Genomic DNA, 21605 nt, shown 5'->3' on the forward strand with positions numbered 1-21605 from the left:
CTATTGAGTTGTTGCATATGAATAATAGTGAGTATTTATGTATTGCACAGCACATTATTCTCTTGGCTTACAAGTGAAAGCTTATTTTAATGTGTTTAGTAATGGTGTCCTAGAGTACTGAAGACTGGTGACACTGATGTTACATACTGTAATCTTGCTTCTGTGTCAATCCATATCGGGGTCCTCTTCGACTCCACACTCTCCTTCGCTCCTCACATCTCTGATGTTGCTACGAAGTCAAACTACCAGCTGCACCTCCTCAGAGGTACTCTTCCTTTCCTCACTTTCCTAAGAAGCGAACAGTCTCCAGAGCTCTGGTCCTCTCTATGCTTGACTACTGCAACAGCCTCTTTCTAAATCTACCTCCCTCTACTCTCTGTCCTCTACAACTCATCCAGAACAGGACTGCAAGGCTTGTCCTTGGCCTCAAGCCCAGGGATCGTATCTCTCCAGCGCTGAAATCATCTCAATTGGCTCTCAGTAGCGGCAAGAATCAAGTTCAAGACCCTCTGCATTGTCCACAAGTCTTTCTGGGGCCGCAATACCTCCAACTCTCTCTTGGTAAATATCTTCCTACTCAAACTCTTTGCTCATCCACCCCCAGCTCTTTGAGGGTCAGCCACTTCTCCAAGCAAAGCTGGGGCCTCCCACTTTAACAGCCTCCCTGCCTCTCTGAAACATGAGCAGAACCATCTCTGGTTCTGTAAGCACCTCAAGACCTTCCTCTTTGCTTCTGCCTTCTCTCTTCCTCTCCCCTGCTGATCTCTCTGAACTAGTCACCTGGCCACCCTCTGAATTCGGGCCCAGGTCCCTGCCTGTCCAGTTACAACCCACACTGCCTATTGATACCCCCTGCACTTGTGGTCTTTATGTGTAACCCTACAGGCCCCTCTCTTGCTCTTATTAGCCACCCGCTGGCTACACTTCCAAGCACTCGCACTTGCCTCCTGTTAGCTGCACTCTCTGCTGTTTACTTTGTCTCGCACTTCTCTATCCTCGCCCACCCCTGCCTCCGGGCACTTCTCTGCCACTCTTCCCCTGCACTTGCACGATCTGAATGTCACAAGGCCTAGTAAGGTTGTTGTTTTTGTCCTCCCTCTGTTCCCCCCATCTTGTCACGTCTTGGAACACGTGGGTATAGGCGCGTTATAAATGCCATATCATATCACATAAATAAGGGTTCTGCGTATCTTTTGCTGGACAGGTCTGGAAGGCAAATTAGAAAATATCACTGCCTTCCATGCCTAACAGTCCCACAAAGTTGTGATTTTGTTCTGTGTATGTGTCCAAGAGCCTCTGGGGAGGGGCTGAAGAGGCCCAAGCAGATGTCCCTATTTCAGCTATTGCACAGCAACATATTTCTTACTTCCATTGCATTAAATTAGCACTGTGCCTTGTGCGCATATTAAAGGCTGCCCTTTGCTAGCTGCTGTCACCTTAACTGAAGACTTTAAATGTGCACTTAGCAGCAGGTTGCAGACTGGCTTTGAAATCACCCAGCATCCAGCAGTGTTATCACCTCTTTTACTCTGGTTTCATCTGTGTTAGCACCTACAGATTGTGTTAGCAATTGCAAACCTTTCAGTGGCAGTTTGGTGTTTCAGATCCCCTCTGGCTGCCTGCCCCATGAGATTATAGTGCATTCATTTGAATCCATTCTTATTTAAGCCACCCAAGTGTGCCACAGAATGTGTCCACCCCTCCTAAATGTAGACAGGTGGAGGCAATCATATTGAAAAGGACCCCAGGAACCCTAACAAATATTTAGCCATTTAAGTGCTAAAACTGCCCTTTGTTATTCCGCTGTGTGGGACTACCAGCAAGGAGGGGTGGTGGCGTGTGCATTGTGGCTGTTGTGAAGAGATTGTGAAGGTGTCAGACCAGGACAGCATGTCCAACTCGCAGGGGTGTTGCTAGGTCTGGAAAAGATCCGGGGCTACGCTAATTTTGGGACTGCCGAGACTGGGGGCTAGCTAGCGTTTTTGGTTGTAACCCCTGAGCTTCTATCAGGGCTACAACCAAAAGATCCGGGGCTATAGCCCCCAAGCCCCCCCCCCCCCCCCGCCCAGCAACGCCTCTGCCAACTCGCCCTTTGTCCATCATTCAAGCCCTAAAACCACCTCAGAATGAAGGGTTTATTGGGAAGGTAGAATGCAGCCCTTCAAAGGGTATTACCTACCATCATCAATCGCGCATGATAAGAACACCAGCACTGGTCTTGGCAGCCATTCAGCCACCGATTAATCTAAATACAGTTACGCTAAATGTGCCTGGACCACAGTATAGCCCCTCTCATTAACAAATAGAGCCTTTCTCGCTCTTCGTTTGCTATAAAGCTTCTCCGAGTCCTGGATCTCAGGCTGCCACTGTTAGTTACTGCATTATCGTCTCAGTGAAATCGGCGAGGTCATGCCACACAGATACGTTATCCCGGAACACACGTTTTTGCGGGTGGAGGCCAGGGGGCCTCTGAGACACACAGGTAACCTCCCGCCCCCCAGGTGCGCGTGCTGTAATCTACCCATTGCAAAAGCCAAGCCGAGCTCGTCTGATGGAAAGTAGAGCAGCACTGGGTTCTGTACGATGCATGTGCCATGACACAATAGGGAACAAAAGCCCCGACAAGAGAAAACCACGGATCAAAAAGGAAACGTTCGGGTAATGTATGCAAACTGGGTGCCATTTTAGTGTGTTTGATTTCAACGTTAAATTGAAGATCAAGCAAAATATGCAGTCACACTCGCATAACGAAATGGCATTTCAATGGTGTTAGGAGGAAATAAGCCAGTGCTCCAAAATGATGTGATTATAATTCACTGCACACACTCAGCTCTGCGACCTGCACAGGGAGCGGGGGAACCCATTAAAAAAAAAAAAACAAATGTAACATTTTTGGTGAGAACCGATTTACCTTGTTGTGTGCCATGAGCGGCAGAGGGAGCAGAAGCAGGGGCAGCAGGAAAGTGATGACGACATCTTTAAGCTGCCATAGCTGCTTACATAGCGGCAGTGCCATGTGGACCCGAGCAGACAAACGTATGCCGATTCCGGGGCCGGAGACAAAGAGGCGCGGAGCCGGCAGCGCACGGCGCTCTCACGTCCGCAGAGCACGCACCGCTAAGGCAGCCATCGAGGAAGACCCTGCAGCCACCAGCCGAGTCTCTCTTCAACTTTCTCCTGCGCAACCCGGGCGCTGTGTGCTCAGTCCTTCCTCACCTCCTCGGCATGTTTGTGCGGAACCCCGAGGCTTCTCAGACGGGTGATGATGACAATGTGCCCGCGGGGAGGCCGCCCTCCCCCACCAGCCTGTGATTACAGAGCTGCATCGCAGCATTTACATGACTTTAGCTGAATGCTCCCTCCTGAGCACCGGCGCTCCAGCGTCGCGAGGGATGGGGTAGGGACCTCCACATTCCAGCCGAAATGGATCATGCTACTGAAAGTCCGCAGATCGCCACCTGTCTTACTACATTATGCATGCACAGAAGCCGGCCTAGTCAGTGATGCGCGTTGAGCGCCGGCTAATCACATAGCTCTCAACTCACCCGCTTTTGGCGGGTGTCACCCGCCTTGCAAAGGGCTGACTCACCCGCCAAGCCTCCTGCACTCCCATTCATTCAAATGGGCGTCTCACCCGCCAAAAACAAAATCGGGTGATTTCACCCGCCTTTGCGAGGCAAATGGTTGAGAGCTATGTAATCAGCCATAACGTCTTAAGGCAGTTTTATATAGTAATGAAGTCGTAATCAGTGAAAGGTGTGTTCATCAGTTATGGTGACGACACAAATGAATAGCATGCAGATTGTACAAGCACTGCGCAATCGAACACCCAAGAACTCCACGAGATATTGCTTGGGTCACTTCTGACTGTTTTGCGAGTTATGTGGAGTCAAGGATCTGTCACTAGGGTGGTTGAGCCTGAACAACACCCCGCCCCCCATCCCATTTGCCCTAGTAGAAGCGAGATTGTCATCTACCTGGCTGCGCCCAGGGACTGTAATCAGCGCTTTGAAGACGTTTGGCGAGTTAGCGCTTTTAAAGAAACCACTAAATATATAAAAACTAAAACACTTAGGGCCTGATTCATGGAAATTGTAGCGCGTGCAAAGTGACTTTGCACTACAAAAATACACTTTGCACCCACCAGTCCCCTCACCTCCGCCACAAACCCCAGGCAGCCCATTGACAGTACACCTCCGTCACCTTTGCAACAACCCTCAGGCAGACCCCTGACAGTACACCCCCTCCACACTCCCCTCAACTCTGGCACAACTGCCAGGTAGCCTTGTGACAGTACACCCTCCTCACCTCTGCCACAACTCCCAGGCAGCCCTGTGACAATACACCCCTTCCCCACTCCCCCATCACCTCTGACACAAACCCCAGGCAGCCCATTGACAGTACACCCCGCTCCCCACAACCCCCACACCTCGGCCACAACTCCCAGGCAGCCCATTGACAGTACACCCTGCTCCCCACAACCCCCACACCTCCGCCACAAACCCCAGGCAGCCCATTGACAGTACACCCCCCTCCTGACACCGCCCTATCTTTCACCACTACCCCAGGCAGCCCCCTCAAGCAGGGTCGGACTGGGACAAGAAATAGGCCCGGACACCCAAAAAAAAGTGTCCCACTCCTTGCCTCACGACCCTTGACCTCCGAGGACATCACCTGAAGTGATGTCATTTGACCCCACCCCAAAGTGACATCCCGGGAAGCTATGAAACACAACCTTTCACGCCTTGACAAAACAGGAAGTGGCATCAAATAGCATTGTTCCTAAGTACACTGCGAAAAATATGGTTATGATTTCACTAATGTGATATACATTTCATACAAGAATGGATCACCATATGTATCATTAATATCTGTGTGTATAGATCCATATTGTCAAATTATTGTGAATGCAAGCAGACGTCCAACGCCAAATGATATGGTATAGTATAGCACTTACCCTTAAGCTCTTTTTTATAGAACAAATATGCATATAATATCACCCAACCTGTGTTGGTACTCATTTATCACCCTAAGAAGGATGAAACGCTGAGATGGCCTTGCTGGGATTCGACCTGCAGATCACACACACATCGCAGCAGCGAGCGCTCAACCCACTGAGATATCATATCAGCTATAGTAAAATGAGCCATTATTCTGTAGTGGATACCATTAAACTGGTAACTGGGATTTAACAGCAGACCAGTTAAGTTCATATGCAGGTCTGGTGCAATGTTGCTCCCATGTCAAGCCTGCATGCATCTACTTTCAGGCTTCAGAGGTTGGCAAAATAGGGAAAGTAGCGCACTCCAGGACATCCCATACTTTGAGCACTCGTTACCTCATACATGCATACAAACCTCCTGAACAGCAGGCCAGGTAGATGGGAAAGATAGACACATTACAACAAAGCATTCAGTGTGGCACAATGAAGTCAATTGTCACTTTATGTGCTATGGTCAAATATTTCTACACTGTACAGAAGCACTGTACAGAAGCTTTTAGGCACAAGGATTTTGTCAAGTGACCGAGGAAACTGAGATGGAATGTCTTGTGATTGATGTTCGTAACAGAGACAACGGCATAAAAAAACATGCTATTACTGCAACTTGCGAAAGTCAAAATACATAGGGCCTCATCACGACTTGGGCGGTAAATGTGGCGGATTATCCGCCGGACCTAAATAGCGCTAACGCCAAGGCACCCGGCGGATAATCTGCCAGATCACAAGTCATCGTGCACGCGCCCCGGTCCCTGGCGTTAGCGCGATTAGCGCGAACCCTTAAATCCGGCGCACCACGCGCTACCGCCACGTCGCGCTTATAGCGCGCGGGAAACGCGTCACTGCCGGAACGGGAAATAAAGCGGCGGCCATCTTGGAAATCACAATCCGTTGGATAGCACAGCTACTGGAAGCCATCCACGCAATCCAAGGCTGGAAAATGAGTCAAGAGCGCACTAGGGGCAAGTCTGCACTGGACAGGGTCAGGAAACCCAAGTTCAGTGACCAGGAGCTTGATGTACTTGTGGAGGAGGCACTGACATACCATAATGAGCTGCAGCAGCGGAAAACCAGTGCCCATCGTAGAGGCCAAATATGGCGATCCGTCACCCAAAGGGTCAGTGCCGTGGGGCGCGTGCCCCGGGATGGGGAGGACTGCCGCAAGCGGCTGAATGACCTGCGCGTGCGAGTGCGAGGCATCCTGTCCCAGCACAGGAGTGCAAGCAGGGCCACAGGAGGAGGGCCACCACCACCCCCACCCGACCTCACACCATGGGAGGAGAAATTGAAGGGCCTGATCGACGTCGGAACCATCAAGGGCATTGGTGGAGCGGAGGCAGGGACTGGCATCGACCCAACGGCAGGTGAGTCCCATCCCCAAATACATGCATCTGAATGAGAGTGAAGACGTGTCTGAGGCACTGCATACACCCGTAAGTGAGGCCCACATCCCTAGAACGGTAGTGCTGCCTAGACGACCCCGTACGTGCAGTGCATGAATGACTGGGGCAGGGGATAGACTCCCATAGCCATAGGATAGCTACGTAGAGTGGTACTGTGCATCAACACAACCACGAAAGCCTGAGCGCAGTCCACCCCAACCACGCGTTCCCATGCAGTGTACCTCCATGCACATCCACAACAAGCACCACATGGTGACTGAACACAATGCAAGTTGAGTGTGTCATTATACTGTTTTCAATCACACTTGTTGGCATGACCTGCATCATACAAATGTATGTAGCATTGTACTCAAACCACCCCCTATGTACCCCACAGGCACACGTCGATCCCAACAGCCCGGTGATGATGGGGATGAGGCCACACGGACAACGCGCCCACAACACCGTGCCTCCACCAGCACCAGCACCCCACAAAGATGCCGCGCCCAAGGGAGACAACCCAGGGGAACACCCACCTCACCCCAACGCAGCCCGCCAGACAGCAGCAGCAGCCACATGGCCGCAGGGAGGCGACCGGCAGCTCACCCCAAGCCACTATCCACAGCCCCGATGCCGAGAGAGGTCTGAATTGGAGCCTGAAGTGGGAGCAACACCTCCACGTGGGCATCATGCCGCCGCACTACACTCTCACAGGCACATAAAGGCTGTCAGTCATTCCATCAGGCATGGGTGCAGATACGTGGCTCGGGACAATGCGCGTACACCGCAAGTCGTACAACAATGCACCGCTGCCCTGAGAGGCTTTGGGCAACGAGTCCGCGAGTTCACAGAGGCAGTGTCAGCACTTGCAGAACAGCAACGCAAGGCCAATAACCTCATGCGTCTGCACATGATGGCCAGCGCTTCTGTACCCTCTACTTCCACCACACCCACAGAGGGTTCACTAGAGCCATCTCCGAGGCGCCGGTCCATGCGCCACCTGAGGGCACGCACACCGGAGGGGCCTGGGAGAGGGAAGCGCCCGCGCCCATCCTAGTGGTGCATGGCATCATTGTTGTTGGCCTGATGAGGCAACTGCACAGTTGGGGGTTGTACACTGGGGGGAGGGGGGATTGTTGGGTGTTCACTGGGGGAGGGGGGATTGTGTGCAGGGTGTTCACTGGGGAGGGGGGATTGTGTGCTGGGTGTTAACTGGGGGAGGGGGGTTTGTTGGACGGAAAATAAATCACGTTACAAAAATCACAATCACGTTACAAAAATCACAATGCATGGACAGTAGTGATTGTTACAAATGAAATTTAATGTTCAAGTGACATATTTACAATTTACCCATTACCAATTTCTAAAAGAATCCATCAATCAATCCCTGTCTGGCCAACCTCCCCTCCCTCAGCCCAACCCTTTGTGCATGTGCAACACCTTCTGGCACTTCATCGCCCTCACTACCATCCTCAGGTGGCTGCACATGAGCATCAGGGGGCAGCGGCACATTTCTGCGACAACAGATTTTGTGCAGCATGGCACATGTCAGTACAATTTTTCCAACTTTTTCTGGTGCTAACATCATTGCCCCTCCCCTGCGGTCGAGGTACCGGAAGCGTGCCTTCAGCAGTCCAAATGCCCTCTCCACGCAGATCCGTGTACGGGCATGGCCAAGGTTGTATGCCCGCTCCGCCACCGTGTGTGGGTGACGCACAGGGGTCATGAGCCACGTGTACTCCGGATATCCAGAATCACCTGCAGGGGAGAGAAAGCCGGTATGGGGACAAGGTAAGTCCAGTGGGTGTACAGAGTCCTGTTATCAGTGTGATTTTGCCATATTTGTCATTTGGCCTATAACATTGTGGAGTGTGCTGTCCTACGGGCACGATTGAATCAATGGGGTACTCTCCACTTGGTACGCCTATGTTTCTGTATGCAACAGTACTCATTCACTTGTCGCAGGATAAGGGCGCCCTTCCATCTACTTCTGCTTGACAGAAGTGGCTGCCTCATGTGTCATTGCAAATCCATTTGGCTACAGTTGCATTTGCTGCTCTTCACTATTCTGTACTGTTCTCCATGCATTTCCATGGCCATTTTGGGGACAGTGTTTGTGGGATGTGCATTGTCATTATTCGGCCTACTTATGTGTGGAGCATTCGTGGATGTGCCAGCTCATGGTTTAGAATTTCATTACTGTCGGATGGCCAGGGTGGGATTTCTGTACTTTGTCAGTGTTGGGAGCCATGGTGCTACTCACAGGAGGCTTTGTTGTGGTGGGGCTTCCATATATCACTAAGCCGCCACAGGTCTTACATCCTGCATGGGTGTGTTCTGCTGTGTTGGACATGTCCAAGGTTCATCATGCAAGGTGCTTGAATGTGTATGCTGCAGTGATGCTGCTGCCTATTGGGAATGATAGATTCTGTGACAGGCACCATCAGTTGTGGATTGACATGCGTTGTGGTATACATTTGTACTCACCCAGTAGCCATGTGTTTTGGCCTCGGTGCCTTTCCATGTACGCTGGCAGGGTACTGTTGCGTAGGACCATGGAGTCGTGGGTGGATCCTGGGTAGCGGGCACAGCAGTGGCTGAAGGTGAGGTCAGGACCACATGTCATCTGCACGTTGAGGGAATGGTACTGTTTACGGTTTCTGTAGGCAGCCTCAAGTGCCTGGGGTGGTACACGTGCCACATGTGTGCAGTCCAGGGCTGCTATTACATTCGGGACTTGGGCAATGGCATAGAATTGACCCTTAAGCTGGTGCACCTCTGCCTGTGTGGCTGGCAATGCAATGTGTTCGTTCACATTATTCAACAGTGCATCAAGCACCTGTCCCAGCATGGCACTGAATGTGAACTGGGCCATTCCATGCATCATGGCAACGGTATGTTGGTAGCTGCCAGTCCAAAGAAATTGAAGCACAGACACAAGCTTCACTAGGGGAGGTACTGCCATGCTGGTGGCTATGCGGCTGAATATGTCTCCCTGGATTGTGTCCAGCAACTGGGTGATGGTTGCCCTGTCCAGCCGATATTCTGTCACCAACTGACCATCAGTCAGGGCCCAGGGTGTTGGCCTGACCCTGGGGATGGCTGGTCACCTTGCTGGTGCTGCTCTCCTCCTCCTCCTCCTCATCTCCACTGCCCCCTGCACTCCAAGGGCCCTGGCCTGGTTGACTGGCCTCTGTAGCTCCAGGCGCAGCAGGTAGAAGTCGACATCAAGGCTCCCGGGTCCAAATGGCAGCATGGTGTTGGGGTGGGTGTGTTGTGCATGGGTGGGTCTTTTGTAGGCCTCTGATTTGCATTGGTTCCACCTGGACCCTCATTGCTGTCTCCTCCCTGCTCATGCTGGTGTAATGGTGTTGGGGAGGGTGTGTTGTGCATGGGTGGGTCCTTTGTAGGCATCTGATTTGCATTGGTTCCACCTGGGCCCTCATTGCTGTCTCCTCCCTGCTCCTGCTGGTGTAATGGTGTTGGGGAGGGTATGTTGTGCATGGGTGGGTCCTTTGTAGGCCTATGATTTGCATTGGTTCCACCTGGGCCCTTATTGCTGTAGCCTGTGTTCTGTTACCTCCAGCTTTTTGCTGGAGGTATTTTCGGCGGATTATCCGCCGCTTTTCTGGCACTAATAGCGCTTACGCCAGACTCGGGATTGCTGATGTTTTAGCGCTAATGGTTCCTGGCGCTGTTATGGCTGTAGCCTGTGTTCTGTTACCTCCAGCTTTTTGCTGGAGGTATTTTCGGCGGATTATTCGCCGCTTTTCTGGCACTAATAGCGCTTACGCCGGACTCGGATTGCTGATGTTTTAGCGCTAATGGTTCCTGGCGCTGTTATGGCCGGCGCTTGTACAGCCGGCTGTCCTTGTGCCGGCTGTAATGGCGCCGACGGTATTTGGAGTCGTGATCCGACGGACCCTTAAAATCGGCGCTAAGAGCGTTACCGCTGATTTTAAGGGTTACCGCCCAAGTCGTGATGAGGCCCATAGTCCGAAATGGATGCTTATTCTTCCCTAAAATTGGTCATTTATGAGTAATATCATTAATACATATTTATCACTAATACAAAAGCACAGCCACTCCAGAGGGCACCATGCCCCCTAGAGTGGTGGCAGGGTGACAACCGGCGGACCGGCAGCGGCCCCGGCCCCTCAACTTTGCATGCTGCAGCAGCATGTGAATGATGCATGCATCATAATTTATGATGCAAACATCATGCATGCAAATCAATCATCAAAGCAAGGTAACATGTGTTACCTTGCTTTGATGAATGATGCCGTTGCAGGTGTTTTTATTATTTTCCCAAAAATGTTTTTTCATTTTTCACCTTTTTTTCAGAAATGGCCCAGGCATGGGCAGAAACCGGCCCCCACTTCTGGGGAATGATTTCGGCCCAGCCACGGGCCGAGAGGCCGAGGGGCCAATCCGACCCTGCCCTCAAGTCTCGACACCACCCACCAGCCCCCCCACCCTTCCCACAGCCCCCAGACAGTACACCCCCATCCCCACACCTCCTCACCTCCGCCAAAACCCCCAGGCAGCCCCCTCACAGTACACCCCCTCCTCACACCCTTATCACCTCTGCAACAACCCCCAGGCAGCCCCCTGACAGTACACACCCCCACCACAACAACCAGGCAGCCCCCTGACAGTACACCCCTCCCCGAACCCCTTCATCTCCCCCACAACCCAGAGGCAGCCACCTGAGAGTACACCCCACACCTCTACCACAAACCCCAGGCAGCCCACTGACAGTACACCCCCACCTGACACACCCCTCACCACCGCCACAACTCCCAGGCACCCCCCTGACAGCATACCCCCTCACCTCTGCCACAAACCCTAGGCAGCCCCCTATTAGTACACCTCCCTGAACTCTGCCACAACTCCCAGGCAGCCCAATGACAGTACACCCCCCTCTACACACCCTCTCCCCTCCGCCACAACAACCAGGCAGCCCCCCGACAGACCAGCCTCCTTTCCACACCCTCCTCAACTCAGCCACAACCCCCAGGCAGCCCTCTGACAATACACCCCTCCCCACATCCCTCTCCTCTGCTACAAACCGCAGGCAGCTCCTTGGCAGTACACCCCCATCCACACCCCCTTCCCCTCTGCCACAACACCCAGGCAGCCCGCTGACAGTACACCCCACACTACCTCACCTCTGCCACAAAACCCCGGCAGCCCCCTGACAGTACACTGCACCCACCCACAGGCAGCCGATTGAAAGTACACCCCCCTGCCCGTACCCCCCTCACCTTCCACACTACCCAGGCAGCCCCCTCAAGTCCCGACACCACCTACCATCCCCTTTACCTCTGCCCCAAACTCCAGGTAGCCCCCTGACAGTACACCCTCCTCCCAACACCCTCCTCATGTCCACCACAATCCCAGACAGCTCCATGACAGTACACCCCGACCCTCCCTCACCTCCACCATAACCCCCAGGCAGCCGGCGGACAGTACAATCCCCCTCCCCACACCCTGCTCCCCTCCACCACAACTCCCAGGCAGCCCACTGAGAGTACACCCCACACCACCCTCACCTCCACGACAACCCCCAGACAGCCCCTTGATATGATATTTTATTTATATTGCGCTCGTACACAGGTGTTTCAGTGCACAACCAGGCAATAGGAGGGGAACAAGGGAGAAACGAAAACAACGATCTTACTAGGCCCAGTGACATTGTTAACGCGCAAGTGCATGGAAAGGGGAAAAAGGGGAAAGTGCATGTAGGGGGGGAGAAGTGAAAATGCAGAACAGAGGAGATACCAGAATAAATAATGAGTAAAATAAATAAATAAAGACGATGAACAGTAGAAGTGCAGCCAGCAAGTAGCAAGTGCTAAGATTTCGTCAGATAGGGTATATCTGATAAGTGCAAGTGCAGAAGAAAAGTGGGGGGGGGCTGTATGGGTACAGATACAGACCCCAGTGCAGGGGTGGCCCAGAGGCAGTGCAGGAAGGTGGCAGGGTGAGCAGGTACCTGCGTCTGAAGGACAGAGGGTGGCCAGAAGCACAGTGGCGAGAGAGAAAACAGATCAGCAGGGGAGAAGGGGGGCAAAGGCAGAAGCAAAGAGGAAGGTCTTGAGGTGCTTCTGGAACCGGAGATGGTTCTCCTCAGGTTTCAGGGTGGCCGCAAGGCTGTTCCAAAGGGCGTCCCCAGCAGAAGACAGAGATCTGCCTCAGCTTGTTTCTTTGAAAAACGAATGACCCTTTGGGAGTTAGAAGTAGAGTAGCCAAGGGCTCGAGAGGGGAGGTATTTACGGAGGGATAGTTGAAGGTATTTTGGACCCATGCCCCAGAAAGCCTTGTGGACAATGCAGAGGGTTTTAAATGTAATCCTTGCATCCACTGGGAGCCAATGAAGGGATTTCAGAACTGGAGAGATACGATCCCAGGGCTTGAGGCCAAGGACAAGTCTCGCAGTCCTGTTCTGTATTAGTTGTAAACGGCAAAGAGTGGAGGCAGGTAGATTTAGAAAGAGGCTGTTACAGTAGTCCAACCTAGAGAGAACCAGAGCTTGGGAGACAGTGGGCTTCTGAGGGAATGAGGGGAAAGGCAGAGTACCTCTAAGGAGGTGCAGTAAGAAGTTTGACTTTTTAGAAAAGTCAGAGATGTGTGCGGAGAAGGAAAATGTGGAGTCAAAGATGACCCCAAGGGTCTTAGCCTCGCAGGTAGGTGTAGGAGGAGGGCCAAGGGAGGCCAGCCAGAGAGAGAGAGGGGAAGTATGGAGAAGATGTACCAATGAGGAGGATCTCAGTCTTATTGGCATTTAGACAGAAATCGTTGGTGGCGCAGCAATTTTGTATGGCGGTTAGGCAATCAGAGATGAGGGAGGGAGAGGAGGTAGCTGAAGGAAGCCTGAACATGAGTTGGGTGTCATCAGCATAGCACTGGAGGTTTGAGCAGAAAATGGAAATGCAGTAGGCAAGAGTTTCCAGGTATTGGTTGAAAAGCCAGGGCGAGAGGTTAGACACCTGGGGAACACCACAGGTAGAGAGGGAGATGGAAGATAGGAAGGACCCAAGTTGGACCTGGGAGGGTCGATCAGAAAGGAAAGAGGTCAGCCAGGCCAGAGCCTGATCGGTGATAGCCAGGTTGTCACAGATACGATTGAGCAGTGTGGTATGGTTTACCGTGTTGAAAGCAGATGAGCGATCAAGCAGGATGAGGACAGAGGGAATGTTAGAGTCAAGGTTGGAGAGGAGGTCTTCACGGATGTTCAGGAGAGCAGATTCCGTGCTTCTGGCAGCTCTGAAACCAGGTTGGTGGTCATGGAGAGAGCCAACAGAGTCGGAATGAAGGTTAAGCTGGGAGATGGCCAGCTTTTCCAGGAGCTTACCCAAGAAGGGAGTAATGGAAATTGGGCGATAGTTAGCCGGACAAGAGGGATCAGCTGTGGGTTTCTCGAGAAGAGGATGCACAAGAGAGTGCTTCAGAGGGAAGGGGAAAGATCCAGAGGCAAAGGAAAGGTTGCAGAAATTGGCAAGGGCCCAGAGCGAGGGTATCAATGTGGTTCTTAATGGTTTTAGAGGAACAGAGATGGACCTGTTTTGATGAGGCTTTCATAGATCGGACTTGTCTAGCAACGTCATCAAGGGAGAAAAGAGGAAAGGAGGAGAAAGAGGGAGGGGGTAGCTGAGGGAGGGTCAGCAAGACGAGAAGGAGAGGGGAGTGGAGGAGAGGGAGGACACAATGTCCTGGGATTTAGAAATAAAGTGAGAGGCAAGGGAATTGAAAAGAGCCTGGGAAGCGAGAGGAGGGGTGGAGACTGCAGCAGGGTTGGCCAGCTCCTTGCAGATTTTCAAGAGTTCGGCCGAGTTGTTAGATGCCGCAGAGATGCAGGCTTGAATGTGGACTCTCTTCTTGGTGCGGACAGCAAGTCGGTATTGTCTTTGGAGCAGGCGGCAGGCCAGTTTGTCAGAGGATGAACAATAACCCTCCATTTCCTCTCTGCCGCCCTACACTTACGTATAAGTGTAGCTAGGTCAGAGTCAAACCAAGAATTGCACTTGGGGGGGCGTGGCTAGCCGCGGGATGAGAAGAACGTAGGTCTCCTCGGCTCCCGCGACCGCAGCAAATATCCTGATAAAATAGCCTGAAATTCGACGACATAAGAGCTGATAACAACCCCGTAGGGTGTCGGATACCCTTGGGCACAAACGAGGCGCAGAGCAGAGGAAACCGCAGCCGAGTCCAAGAAATACGACCACGAGAAGTTTCGAGGCGATCGACATCCAGCTTCCAAAATGGCCACCGGCGCGCACGGACGAACGCCCTGAAGTGAGTATGTGCGACAGCGGAATCCAGCCTGTTACTGTTCCGCAGTCGACATCGGAGGAAGAGAGTGGTCCCGGCAGGACGGTGTCCCTCCCAACAGGCAGACTATAGCGAACCAGTGCGGAGGTGAGAACGGAGCGCGTATCCACCCGCGTGGGACGCCGCGACCCCTGCCGGCAGCACTCCTGCTCGAGAACGAGGGGCACCCTTCCCATGCGACCCAGCGTGTGAGGCAGACCTGTGAGCCACAGACAGGGAAGAGGTACCGGAGCGGCGGGACAGTGTGGGCGAGTGCCCCCCCCCCCCGAGCTCCGCTCCAGGAGGCGATGGCATGCAAGACAGACATACGTAGCTAGTGATATCGGTACCATGGGGAAAGACAAGGCGAGGAAACTTCCCACACAAAGGATGGATCAGTATACCATCCAGACCCCCACCCGCAATCCGTGGACGAGATGGAAACGGACCAGGGAATTTCACTGAAGGACATTATGGCTGCGATTGCCGATTCCCGCTCATCAATGGAGCAGAAAATGGACGGGATAAGCATGGATGTATCCCTCCTCCGACACGATCTTCAAAAGCTGACAGCACGCACCGGGGAAGCGGAACATCGCATATCCAACACAGAGGATAGAATGCACATTATGCAACAGCAGCTCCAGAACGTAACATCCAAACTAAAGGTACTGGAGGACAGGATTGAAGATGGAGTGGGCAGATCAAGGCGTAACAACGTGCGTATACTCGGTATACCTGAGAAGGCCGAAGGCTCCTTCATGGAACTTTTTCTAGAACAATGGCTGACTGATCTGTACGAGCCAGACGCCTTCTCCAAGTTCTTCTCCATTGAGAGGGCACACAGAGTGCCCACAGGCAGACCTCCACCCGGTGCACCTCCACGCATGATAATTGCAAAATTCTTAAATTACAGGGCTCGCGACGCCCTACTGCAACATGCGCGCGCAAAAGGCACCGTCACGTTCAACGTCTCCAAAATTGCCTTTTTCCCCCCCGACTACACCAGGGAAGTGCAAAAGGCGAGACACTCCTTCGACCACCTCAAAAAACAACTGCAAACAATGGGGGTGAAGTATGGCCTGCTCTTCCCTGCGCAACTCAAGATTTACCATAAAGGGACAACAGTCCATTTCAATGACTCCAAGGAGGCTTGGCGCTGGGCTGAACAAAACATAGACAGACTGGTCGACCCCCCGCGACAACAGGGGTAGGCACCGAAGGCCTCCACCAGACCAACAGCGGGAGGTCTGCCAACCACCAGCGCAGCACCCACCGGAAGAGCGGGGAGGCTGACCACTGGCCGGATGCCCGAGGTCCCATTGGGTCACCCAGGTTGAGCTACTGCTTTACTCTTTCTACACGCACCTTCGCAACAGTAGGCTACACACATTTATCCGATGCGGTCGCGGTATGCCCCAAGACCGAGATGCAAAGGGAGCCCCCTCCACGGGTATTATTCGTGGCGGTTCCACCCTAGCCACCCCCCCAAGAGAGGGTCCTCGCCCCCTGGGATCCAACCCGAGGGAGGCTACCTGTACTTGAAGATAAGTTAAACGCATTTAAGGTGTCCAGTTGACACCAGTGGTTTTTTGTTCGGGCGACCGATGCTTCTAGTTGGGAGGAGTATGGGGAGGGGGGTTGGGGATTTGTTAGGTTTAGTTACAGACAGGACCCGTCAAACGCATAGGATGATAAGGCTAGATAAGACAGTGTTCGCCTGCGGATGTATCTGCAGCTGGCGCATAACACCGTCAGTGGCAACACAGGCAGTGACCATCACGAGCACCCATGGCATCACATAGTGGTAGTAGCGACGCTCTCAGAACACTGAGGCTCATGACTTGGAACGTTAATGGGCTGGGCAGTGCAGTCAAGCGTTGGCTGGTGCGGCAATTCCTCAACAGGCGGGGGGCTGACATAGTGTTCCTGTCTGAGACCCATCTTGCAGGCACTGACTGTACCCTATTCAGATGCACAAACTACAAGCTGGCACTTCACTCAGGTTTCGCGATAGGCTCAAGAGGGGTCATGATCCTGGTACACAAAAACCTTCCCTTCCACCTCACGTCGGTGACCCAGGACACAGGCGGCAGATATATCTACGCGGCAGGCAAGCTATGGGATCACTCCATCGCTCTGATAGCTACCTACACACCCCCTACCCTGCTTGAGCCGCTGCTTACCGACATTGCCCCGTTAATCGCAAACGACACATCCAACCTCATGATCCTGGGAGGTGACTTTAATGAAGTCATGAACGTAACCCTTGATAGATCACACTTGAGGAATAGAAACCCCAATGTTCCCACCAGACTTGCCACGTTTGCCAACGCACTAGGCCTATGTGACGTGTGGAGAGAACTCCACCAGGACACAAGAGCATACTCTTTCCACTCAGGGGCACATGCCTCGCTCTCCAGGCTAGATTATTTCTTCATCCCAGCAACTGATTTACATAGGGCGCAAGAAATAGACATTCTCCCCCGGGGCATCTCTGACCACTCCCCATTAGAACTGACACTCATAACACCCAGGTGGATTCCACCGCCGAGCTGGCGCCTAAATAGCTATTACCTGGGTGACCCTGCGCTTGTGGACAAGCTGCAGGAGACGACCAGTACATACTTCGAGCTCAACTCACAGACGGCAATGAACCCAGGAACACTGTGGGAGGCCTACAAGACGGTGTTAAGAGGCGAACTGATATCGTGGACGACCGCAAAAAAAAGACAGCACTGGAGCAAGACTCTTGAGGCCAAACAACAGGTCAAGTGAGCAGAGGAGAGGCACATAATTGAGGCCTCGAATCGGTCGTTGCTACTGGCACAGAAAAAGCTGCAAAACATAGCAATGGACAATGCGAAACAAGCACATACTGCAATGCGGGCGAGAATTTATGAAACAGGTGACAAGGCGGGCAAGATGCTGGCTTGGCTGGAAAGGATGGAACAGGGACGCAGCCATGTCTGAAGGCTCAAGACAGGAGGACCGAATCCAGGAGTGACCGATCAGGAAATAAGTCAAGGCTTTGCGGATTATTATGCTGAGCTGTACAGAAAGCCCACGACACAGATGGACGTCACGATCATGGAACAAATTAACATCCCCACGGTAACGGAAACGAAACTGCAACTGCTGGAGAGAGAGAGATCACAGAAGAGGAGATCCTAAGTGCCATGTCGAGCCTCCGATCCGGTAAATCCCCAGGACCTAACGGCTTCCCGGTTGAGCTGTGGCGAAAGGTGGGGACCAATGTGGTGGCCCCCCAACTTCTCCAAATGTACCAACATGCGCTAGAAGAGGGCATTCTCCCACCAGATCTGCAAGAAGCAACAATAATAGTGATACCCAAGCCGGACAAGCCCCAGGAAAGATGCAGCTCATATAGGCCCATCTCACTCATCAATAGCGAAACTAAAATTCTGGCGAAAGTACTTGCCGACCGCCTGCAACAGGTGATTCCTACCCTGATACATCCGGACCAGTGCGGTTTCATGCCCCAGAGATCAACACGTATGAACCTCCACAGGCTATATTCAGCCCTGGAAAGGGCCAACATACAGGGCCCGCTAGCCCTGCTAGCAATTGACTTCGAGAAGGCCTTCGACTCGGTGAGATGGGAGGCCATCTGGACCATAATGCAACGCATGGGCTTCGGTGAGAACTTTATGAAGTGGGTGCGCCTGTTGTACGAATCCATGGTGGCCAGGACCAGAGTTAATGGCTGGTGTTCGGACCTCTTCAATCTGGGGAGGGGCACGAGACAGGGCTGCCCGTTGTCGGCCATGATTTTTGCTATCGCCATCGAACCACTGGCAATCCTCTTGCGAAACACGCCAACCTGGGAAGGCTTCCGTTGGTCCGAGACCTGGGAAGACAGAATATCTCTATATGCAGACGACCTTCTCATATATCTGAAAGACCCAAGCAATGCCTGTCCCAGAGTCATGCACCTGTTAGAGCAATACGAGGCATTCAGCGGATTGCGAGTGAACTGGTCCAAATCCATCCTCTTCCCGCTAGGGGACACCTCGTTGGCAAACATGACGTCTGGCCCTTACCAGATCGAAAGAGAACAGTTCAAGTATCTGGGGATACGTATCACGAAGCAGTTGACTGAATACACAACCCTGAATATCTCCCCCCTCATAACAAGATTTGCAGAAGATACTCGCCATTGGATCTCCTTGCCATTAACGCTGATGGGCAGAGCGGCCCTGTTCAAAATGATTGCCCTTCCTAAACTCTTATATATCCTGCAAAATGCACCATTATACATTCACCAGCAAGAATTTCACAAAATAGAGTGCACCCTTCGGAAGCTGCTGTGGGGGGGGGGGATACCCACGAATTGCTCTCGCCACGCTCCAAAGGTCTATCTGGGAAAGAGGCATTGGACTGCCCAGGATACAGTCATAGTACTGGGCCAGCCAGAGGGCGGTAGTAAATGATATGCTCCACGGAGACGGAAGCCTCCCACATATCAAAGGTCTTATCTGTAATGCCACGACCACGCCTCTAGAGCATCTGAATGGAGGCCTGAACCGCACATCACACACGGATATCGCAACGCATATAGTGAGAATATGGAAAGATACACATCAATACCTGGGGTGGGGCGGGAAGCTAACGCTGGCACAACCCCTATGGAACAACTACAACCTTCCCGAAATAAGAAAGCTGCCCAGATGGCCTGAGTGGGCCCAGCGAGGAATCGCCAGTATAGGAGATGTGGTTCACGAGGACAACCTGGTACCATTCGAGACATTGCATGAAAAGTTCTCCCTCCCAGACACAAAGAGGTACCACTATATGCAGCTGAAACACGCTTGGATAACCCACAGACTCATAACACGAGACATGCCGGAAAGCTCCCCATTGGAGAGAAGAACAAGTTACTTCTTACCTTGTAACGTTCTTTCGATGGGATGTTTCTCCGACGTATTCCTTATCTTAGATATCTCTTTCCAGCTTTGCTGGCCTCGGAAAATTTTTCTCTAGAGGGCGCTGCGCGTCGACGTCCGCCGAGTCGATGTCCCTCAACAGCCGCCGTATCGACATCGACGTCATCCTGCTTTAAAGGCCACATGCAGCGTCCGTTGCTCAGTTTCATTTTGTAGCCCACAATTATTCTTTCTGGACTAGACTAATCACCCTGAAGGAGCGTAAGCTGCAACAACAAGGGAAGTAGTACTGCGGGGATGGATGGGAGGGTCGATAAGGAATACGTCGGAGGAACATCCCATCGAAAGAACGTTACAAGGTAAGAAGTAACTTGTTCTTCGAAGGGATTGTGTCCTCCGACGTATTCCTTATTTTAGATAGGCTCCCATAGCAGTGTTCTGTTACTGGAGGTGGGAGTACTGACTTCATGCTTCCTCTTATTGATGAATAGAATGCAATACTGCCCTTCCAAACCTAGTCTCTTGACTGGAGGAGGAAACCAAGTTGTAAAACCGTGTAAAAGTATGTACGGACGACCATGTGGCAGCCGCACATATGTCTTTAACCGGCACTCTTCTTTTGAGGGCCGATGAAGCTGCGATACCTCTGGTCGAATGAGCCCTAAGATTTTGAGGGGGCTCTTTTCCTGCCAGTTTATAACATTCCAAAATGGCTAGAATGATCCATCTGGAAATGGTCTGCTTAGTTATCGGTAACCCCAGCTTGTGACCTGCGTAGCCTACAAACAGCTGGTCTGCCTGTCTTATCCTAGCCAGTCTACTGATGTAAAAACTTAAAGCCCTTCTTGGGTCCAGCCTGTGTAACCTCTCTTCCTCTTTCCCCGGATGAGGAGGAGGATAGAAAGATGGAAGGGTAATCTTCTGAGTGATATGGAATTCAGAAACCACCTTTGGGAGGAAATTAGGCTTCACTTGCAGGACAACTTTGTCTTTGTGAAAGATTGTATGAGGGGGTTTACAAAAAAGAGCTTGTAACTCGCTCACCCTTCTAGCAGATGTAAGTACTATTAATAAAACAGTTTTAAAGGTAAGAAATCTTAACGAACAAGAATGGAGTGGTTCGAAAGGTGTGCCCATCAGGAAAGTTAGGACTAAGTTTAAATCCCATAGGGGAACCTGGAATGGTCTTGGGGGATAAACGTTAGTTAACCCCTTTAGAAACTGTATTACCAAGGGTAACTTGAAATAGGATGGTTCTTCCGCAGTGCGCTTAAAGATGGATAGCGCTGCGAGATAGCCCTTAATGGTGCCAACTTCAAGGCCTGAATTCGCCAAATAGAGTAGGAAGGACAAAACCATTGGTGTACCACATGAAAAGGGGTCGATATTCTTTTCTCTACACCAGCTGCAAAATCTGTTCCAATGGCAGCGGTATAAAGACTTTGTTGCTGGCCTCCTTGCCGAAAGCAACACCTCCATAACATCATCAGGGAGGTCCCAATCCTTGTACCTCAGCCTTTCAGAAGCCAAGCGTGAAGGTTGAGGGTTTTGATGTCTGGATGGAGAACCTGACCTCCCTTCTGTGAGAGTAGATTCTCTCTGAGTGGAAGTCGAATTGGAGGGCAGATGGACAAGTCTAGAAGGTCCGGGTACCACGTTCTCCTGACCCAATCCGGGGCAATTAGGATCATGGTTTTCCAGAATCTTCTCAACCTCCTGATCATTTGAGGAATGACAGGGACCGGTGGGAACACGTACAGAAGCGGAAACTCCCAGTCCACTATGAACGCGTCTCCCAGAGCTCCTCTCGGGGGAAATTCCCTTGAACAGAACAGATCGCACTTCCTGTTGACGCTGGTGGCTAACAGATCCACCTGAGGGGTTCCCCAAAGGGCGAAGATCTCTTGAAGGACTTCCTGAGCTAGTTCCCACTCGTGGGAGACTGTGCTCTGCCTGCTCAGAGCGTCCGCTGTCAAGTTCTTCTCTCCGGCTAGGTGAACTGCT

At 52.1% G+C, this 21605-nt stretch overlaps 1 protein-coding gene across 3 annotated transcripts in view; it reads right to left on the bottom strand.

Annotated features, from left to right (window-relative positions):
• LOC138503670 (solute carrier family 13 member 1-like) overlaps positions 1-21605 on the bottom strand; it is a 989022-nt gene that overhangs the window by 815577 nt on the left and 151840 nt on the right. Inside the window, exon 1 of one of the 3 annotated variants that reach the window (XM_069623568.1) lies at positions 2912-3430. The exons of the other annotated variants lie outside the window; for them this stretch is intronic. Coding sequence (XP_069479669.1) covers positions 2912-3016 — 105 coding nt within the window. The 5' untranslated portion in view covers positions 3017-3430. Of the gene's footprint in view, positions 1-2911; positions 3431-21605 lie in introns of those variants that run through there. 3 annotated transcript variants of the gene reach the window in all.

This window comes from Ambystoma mexicanum, chromosome 11 (assembly GCF_040938575.1).
Source record: "Ambystoma mexicanum isolate Mex_15411 chromosome 11, UKY_AmexF1_1, whole genome shotgun sequence".
Lineage (NCBI taxonomy): Eukaryota > Metazoa > Chordata > Amphibia > Caudata > Ambystomatidae > Ambystoma > Ambystoma mexicanum.